This window comes from Physeter macrocephalus, chromosome 20, assembly GCF_002837175.3.
Source record: "Physeter macrocephalus isolate SW-GA chromosome 20, ASM283717v5, whole genome shotgun sequence".
NCBI classification, from domain to species: domain Eukaryota; kingdom Metazoa; phylum Chordata; class Mammalia; order Artiodactyla; family Physeteridae; genus Physeter; species Physeter macrocephalus.
Window position 1 is genome coordinate 86,056,093 of NC_041233.1, and position 7,672 is coordinate 86,063,764.

A 7,672-nucleotide genomic window follows, 5' to 3' on the forward strand; every position below is an offset into this window, starting at 1 on the left:
AGGGAGGAGATATGGGAACATATGTATATGTATAACTGCTTCACTTTGTTATAAAGCAGAAACTAACACACCATTGTAAAGCAATTACACTCCAATAAAGATGTTAAAAAAAAAAAGAGAGGTAAGAGTCAGCTTGGGTACCAGACTGGGACAGTGGGTGATGAGGAACTTCATCTGGACCTTGGGGCTGCAGGCAGCCGTGGGAAATTAGCTCAGGCTGGTGGCAGAGGGCAGGGCATTCCTAGAGCAACGCCCTGGAAGGGGCAGGACAAACCCCACGGCATCAGTGACATCAACACTGCAGTGTCGCCAGTGAACAGAAAGAGGAATCAACACAGAAAATGGCGCTCCAATGAATTCGCCGAGGTTTCTGCAGCACTGCTTTAAAGACTGACTCAGGCTCCAGAACGAAGCCCCACCACGGGTAGCTTCATCTCTGGGAACTTTCCAAGCCATCCCTACCCCTCAAATGATTTTACTTTTCTCGTTCAGATTCATTCTTTGCTCACCACACAACCTTCTGATTGCAAATTCAGCTTGCCAGGTCATGTGATACGGTGGAGAATGCCTTGATAGAATCCTGGGTGCTCCGGTCAGTGGAAAGGGTATTTCCCGTAACACTGTCTCAACTGGCCTTCCACTCGTCCATCAGACTCGTGTAAAGTTGGTTACACGAATCTATCAGACATCTGATCACCTTCTGATGTCCTCGGAAGGTGCCAGAGCCAACAGGACTGATGTCTCAGTCCTGGCTGGGCTTTCAAATCACCTGGATCTCTACTTCAAAACACCTCGGAAGGAGGCAGCTGGCTGCAACCAAGGCCTCCCTCGGGCAGCCCCTGGGGGGGCCGCCACTTTCCCAAACAATCGTTCTCAATCCTGGCTGCATGTCAGAATCATCTGGGAAACTTGAAAAAGGTCCACACCCAGGGGGTGGCTGCTTGCAGAGATGTTAAAACCTATCCACTGGGCAGAGGATGTGAATTCTAATAACTCATGCTCCTCACTCCTAAGCAGAGATGAAAAGGATATTGCAACGCATTGGAGTCGAGAGATTTCTATTTCACTTACATTTAGGATATTGAATTATTTTACTCCCTTTGATCTCCCTTCAACAGGTGCCATAGCTTTAAGCTGGTACTAGTTTTAAACTCTTTTAACTCCTTATTGCTTTAGAACAGAGGTCAGCAAACTTTTTCTGTAAAGGACCAGATAGTAAAGAGTTCAGCTTTGCGAGTCACACTGTATCTGTCACAACTATTCAACCCTGCAGCTGTAGCCCGAAAGCAGCCATAACTAATACAGAAACAGATGAGCATGCCTGCGAGCCAATAAAACTTTATTTACAAAAGTAAGTGTGGACAAAATTTGACCAGTGCACTGCTTCAGATGTTTGAATAATCATTGGCATTCTGATCTTGTGCTCGTAACACAAAATTGGTAACAAAGCCTGAAAATAAATACAAAAAGTGCACTCAGTCTCGGCATCTTATCCTTTGACTATCATCCTCTTACCGTTTACCAAAGACTCAAAACAGAGGGACTTGTTTATGTTCACACCACACGGACCTACTCAGACGGCTTCTGCCCCCAGTACCTCTGACCACCCTCCAAGCTGCACCTATGGAGAAACCACCCACCTCGTCATTCACCTGCAGCTTGCCAACCAGAGGGAGCGGGCAGTGCCGCCGGCTTCCTCACTAGTAGAAAATGCCACAGATAAGTACGCATTAAATACATGCTTGTTCATTTCTTCTGGTAAGAAAAACCCCTCTCTTCTGCTTTTGAATACATTTAATCCTCCATGTAACTGATGAACGAGGTAAAAATCCAGAGCTCTCGGTCCAAAAGTGTTGGTTAAACAGCTTCTGTTAATCTAGGGTCCCTCCCCAGCATCACTGGCCCCTGATCTCTCAAAATGCAGAACGAGTGACAGTCAGAAGGGTGGGGCCATTTGCTAAGTGGATGAGAGCGAACCTTGACGAGCGGGGACTGAGAAGGAGCTCCCTGCGTGGCTATGCTCCCCAAGTCCACCCCTGCCACGGGAAGTCCCCAAACCTGCTGTGTCACACGGGGGCCGGAGGAGCCCTGCCCCCCACCCTGGGTGCTCCGGGCAGTTGTCTCCACTGTCCGAGTTGACACCCCTCACAATGAGGGCGGGCGTGAGGCAGGTGGCCCCCAGGAAGGAGGGCGCAGAACTCCCACCCCCGACGCCACCACACGCAAAAGGCCAGCCCGTCACTCTCCCGGGTTGGGTCGCCCACAGTGAAAAGAACACAAAACGGCTTGCGTGAGCTCAGGTATCTCCTCCCGCGTTCAGGTTCCAGACTCCCCACCATGGCTCCACATCAGACTTACTTGGAAGTGTTTTCAAGTATTCCTTTGACCTCATTCATTTCTTCTTTTCCAAAGTAAACGACGGTGAGATGAACTCTCCCATCCTGCTGGATGCACATCTCCCTAGAAAACAGAACATGGATGTCTGGTCCTGTGTTCGCAGCAACAGGCAAAGCCAAAACAAATACCTATTCTGTAAAGTGCAAAAGGGTCCTGGGAGGGAACTGGGCTGCCAGGAGAGTAGAGAGGGGACAGGACATTCTGGCTGGCTCTTGCCATCACCTGTATTCCTATTTCTCTTACCGAGAAAACCAGGAAATTTAAACCTGCAGATCTGGTCAATGAAAACTCAGATGCAAGAGGCCACAGGCTCAACCTGCCTCAGGTCCAGCCCATCAGGGTCTGGATCCAGTATCTAGAACGGCCCTGGGTCCGTACCCTTCTCTGCCACAAAAAATCTACAAAGTACAGAAGACACAAAGCCCAATGTACAGATGAGAACACTGAAGTCCAGCGAGGGTGAGACTGGATTCCTCGTCCTTGCCTTTTCTCGTGTGTGCAACATAAATAGCCTTAGAGACTGAACGAGCAAAGGTAAAAAGACATTTATTTGTTTGGGACCCTAGAAACCCCAGGGACACCCAGTGTCATGGCTGTGTGGGGGGGCAATAGTCCAAAAGCATAGCTGCTGTACCTCACCCTCCCTAGGCAGATTCCTTCACCGCTCCTCTCTGCGGCTGGCGGTCCCAGGCACCCGGCACACACACGCCAGGCTCCCGGCACCCCTCCTGGGCGGGGCCAGGCCTATACCTGCCTTCCCCGCCAAAGCATATCTGTTATTTGCCCGTGCCCTGTCCTCTGCTGAGGGTTTACTTCATATACATGTGTCTACCACGTGCGTAATGTGTGTTGATGTGTGTATATGGATGTATATGTAAATATGTGTGTATAAAAATGCATTTATGTGTAAAACATATGTGTGTACAGATACGTACGTGCGTGTGTCATTTTAGCAGATTTCTGAAAGCAAATGAATGGAACGATTCTACTGGCAGGATGGTATTTGTGATACGCTGATACTTTGCATGCCCTCCCGTTTCATTCCTTTTATCGCTGTGTTGCAAGTTCCCTGAACGCCTGACAACAATCCGTGTCGGAGTCTTTCAGAGTCTCCGAGCTCTAACTGCAGAGGCCAGTTTATGCAGTGATTTTTATCGTGACATCAAGAAGGAGGGACTGCCTACCTGGGGCTGCTGGAAAGATCAGAGAAGATAAGGTTCCTGCACTCAAAAACCTTACTTGAGAAATAAATGAGCTCAAATGAAATCATCAGACATATCGTGGCACTGATAAAAGTTCACAGAATTCAGAAAGCACGGCCAAGCCTGTGGGCTGGATGGCTGGAACCCTGTAGATGGGCCGGGTTTAGGACGGCAGAGAGGAGAGAATCCAGAGGGAAGAAGTACTGGGGAAGATTCTACTGACCCCGGGCAGAGGATCAAGGGCTCACGTGGTCAGAGGCTTGGCTCGGAGAATTCTCTCTCTTTCCAGAGGAAGGAAGGGAAGAGCTGATTCTAAAAGCAGATGGAGGGCGGGGCTCCGAGAAGCAGACAAGGGACCAGGAATGGGGCCAGGTGCTATTCGTGCTTCAAAACTGAGTGCTCCCCCAGCCTCAGCCCTGCAGACAGATCTACCACCCACCGAGCACAAAATTCCCTGTACATAAAAGATCCCTTCTGCAAACCTGCCAGATGACGCTGTAACTTCCTTTGCCAGGGCAGAATAAAAGCCCCCACACAGCACCAAGTGCCCGAAAAACTATGCTTTAAAAGTATGGGCAGTTGGACAAATCCATCCCAGAATCAGCAGAGGGTCACCCGCTGAGCCTGAATAAAAAGCATTCTTGTTTTTTCTAGTAACATCTCTGTTGGCATTTTAAAATCCATCAAAGGACTTCCTGTTTTCAAGGAATAAAACAGAGACACACTGGACCTTTATTTTTCATTCGCCAGCTCAGGCTTCCCGAAAACGCAAAGCAGAGTTTGTTCTGGGGGCCACCTCCAGGGCCCTTTTCCATTTATTCATTTATTCCTTCCTTCCTTCACCAAACAATAAATCTTAAAAAATGAGCAGGCCGTTTCTACCCTTGAGCAGTTCTCCATCTGATTGGAGATTGCATGATTAAAGCTATCTACACTGCAGCCAAAACACACTGCCGGAGAGAAACACCATCACCAAATGTCTGATGATCTTGTAACTTTCATATATTTCAAAACAGTTCTCACTGGACTCCATCCCCAGAAAGATGTGTAAGAAAGAGTTGTCCACGTGGGTAACTGTGGGCCCAGAAATGTGTGTTCTGGTGTAATTATCTGTACCTGGACCCACACTGCCTGGGTCCTTGGAGCCAACTCAGGTGCCCTGCTAGCTCGTCTCTGTAACAGCAGGGTGATGGTGTTTGGGTCGAACCTCAGGGAACCCAACTTCCTAAGAACCCTCTGGGAAGCTCTTCGGTTCACCCAGCTCCACTGCTTTAGCTCCGCAATGGACCTTCTTCCACCTTAACCTGGAAGCCAAAAAATTCTGTTTCTATGTCACCAAGACCTTATCTTTTTAGGACTTTAGAGAGGAAACAACAGTTCCTTCTCACCCAGGATACTGTAACACAGAGTATAGAGACTAAATAAGATATCTTTTCAGCCAGAAAACATGGATCACAGCCACTTAAACACCTATATTTTTATTTCCCAAGAGGCTGAGAGCACGTCACGGTCTCTGAGTTCTGCTACTGATCTGTACAACTGCACCGTGGAAAGAGACCCTTGACTGTCATTCACACCCTACCTGTACAGGTAAGAAAAGGGGTTCCAATGTCCTGCCCACCTAGGCATGCAGCCCAGTTTCCCTCAGGACCAGCCCGGTATTGGTACCTCAGGTTTCCTTGGCGAGGGTGAGGGATGCACCCAGGACGTCTCATGGCTCTGGTCCTACCACTCAGGACCCCAGCACAAAGGTGGGTAGTGGGCATGCCCAAGTGGAGGACAGATGCTGCTGGCAGGGAGCATGGCAGCACCAAAGCCCCTCGGCATCCGTGAGGACCAATGATGCTGTTCTTGTGAGAAGCACTGAGTTTGCACCACGCAGCTGACCTGGCAGCTAGCGGAGGCTGAAGTGTATCTGACCTTGCGTGAGAAGGGAAGTCGGACAAAGACCAGAGGGCACAGGAGGCTGAACATCTCGCCGCAAAAGGTGAGAGAGAGCAGGAAAACCATGTTCCTCATAGTTAGGGGACCTGTTCTTATACCCTCGGCTGAGTAGCCTGTGGAAACACGGTTTCAATGACAAACATTATTGAGCCCCTTTGTTGTGTGATGTGTAATTCTCACTGGAGTAAGATTTTAAAAGAATCATCGTGTATGGCCCTGTAGGGGAACCATCCAGGTTTGCCTGGGATTCTCCAGGGTTTAGCACTGGAAGTCCACAAACCAGGAAACACCTCAAAGCAAACTGGGACAACCGGTCACCCTTCCTGCAGCAGGGACTTGACAGGAAGGAATGGGCACCTAAAGAGCACAGGACAAGGTGGGACAGAATAATGGCAGTAACAGGTCTAATGAGGCAGGGGAGCGCGGCGGAGACGTGACTCATTTCTGATGGGTGATGGGGACGGGTACCAAGGTCAAGGCAGCATTCAGGCCGAGCCTGGACAGGTGAGTAGACGCCATGCAGGTGGAGAGGACCAGGGAAAGGGCTCTCCTGGCTGAGAAGGCGCAGATGCAAGGAAATCACGTCCCGATTCTTCTCTCAGTCAATCTGCTACTCAGGTATATCAGGTATGAGAAGAAACCCTGTTTAGGCTTTAACTATGTCCCACGCAAATGAAATAACACATAACAGCCTGTCAGGCTACCACCTCTCCCTCTGGTTGTCGAGGACACCAGGAAGAAATGTGTTCAGGCACCAAAGGGACGGAGGGGGGATCAGAGACTGGTGGGGGCCTGTCATCATGAGGCTTTAGAAAATGACGTTCTTCTTTTGCTTTGGTGGGTCCTCCCCGCTCCTGCGCCCCACGCTGAAGTGACACACAACTCCTGGACACCGTTATCTGACAAGCTGAGATGTGAGAGTGAACAGTGACCCTCAACCAAGCCATCGGGACCCGCTCTCCCGGTTGCACGTTTCAGAACAGCAAATGGGACCATTGCCAACTGACCCTTTTCTTCCCTTGAATGGAGGTTTCTACATAATCTGCGGCTCAAATGAAGTGAAAAACAACTTTTATTAGGTCCCACAGAGAAACTTTTAAGGAAATAAGGTGAATGATGTAGACTCGCGTTTCTCAAACATGTAAACCATAAAACCTTCCTGGGTGCAACACTGAGGTCTGAGCAGAGGAGGGGCTGCCTGACGAAAGCTAGTGGAGTGAGGCAGGGGTGGAGGAAGGTACTGGGAAAGGTACGCTAGTTTTCCTTCTGGGAAACACAGCAAAGACCGAGCCCCTCCTGGATCGCAGCCTGCGGGTGAGGCCCAGCACACCGCACGGCAGGGCTCCGCTGGTCCACTGCACACGTGCCGGCTGAGCCCACGCCGCAGCCCCACTTCAGTCTCAGAGAGTCCACAGTCACTGTTTTTTAAAGATCCAGAAGCGTCCACAAAAACATCTGAACGGCGCTAAGCAGGAAAAGGATTTTAAAAATTGCTGAAGAAAATTCAAGTAAAAGATGTCCCTGATACTACCTTTAAATGTCATAAATGCTGAGGAGGGACCAAGAGAAGTGTCAGAGGAAGGAGAAAGGGACAGATTAAAACAGAAACAACCAGCAAAGTCTGAGAAGACCCGCAGCAACATGGAAAAGGGTTCTCAGTCCAGCTGGGAGGAGTCAGAATAAACATCAAGCAAACTTGGAATGAACTGAGAAAGATCTTTGAAAAATCACAAAAAATCATTTCCATAAAAATGCTTTCTTTCTAGGAGAGGCTCAGAGACAAAGACACTAAGACCGTCTATAGTTTTGTTACCGTGAGGTTCCTCCTGCTACTGCGAACCAAGTACACAATAAAACAATAGATGAGCTTAAAATCGATAAGCCAGATGTCAAGGGAAACTGAGCAGCCAAAAAGCAAAGGTGAGAATAGTTTCAAGAAAGGCAGAATGAGGGGATTAAAAAAAGAGAGGAGGGGCTTCCCTGGTGGCGCAGTGGTTGAGAGTCCGCCTGCCGATGCAGGGGACATGGGTTCGTGCCCCGGTCCGGGAGGATCCCATGTGCCGCGGAGCGGCTGGGCCCGTGAGCCATGGCCGCTGAGCCTGCGCGTCCGGAGCCTGTGCTCCGCAACA

At 49.5% G+C, this 7,672-nt stretch overlaps 1 protein-coding gene across 1 annotated transcript in view; it reads right to left on the reverse strand.

Moving 5' to 3' along the window:
• The window catches only part of CSGALNACT1 (chondroitin sulfate N-acetylgalactosaminyltransferase 1), an 84,874-nt gene that overhangs the window by 27,549 nt on the left and 49,653 nt on the right, over positions 1 to 7,672 (reverse strand). Inside the window, exon 3 of the mRNA XM_007112648.2 lies at positions 2,359 to 2,460. Within this exon, the coding sequence (XP_007112710.1) occupies positions 2,359 to 2,460 (102 nt within the window). The remainder of the gene's footprint in view (positions 1 to 2,358; positions 2,461 to 7,672) is intronic.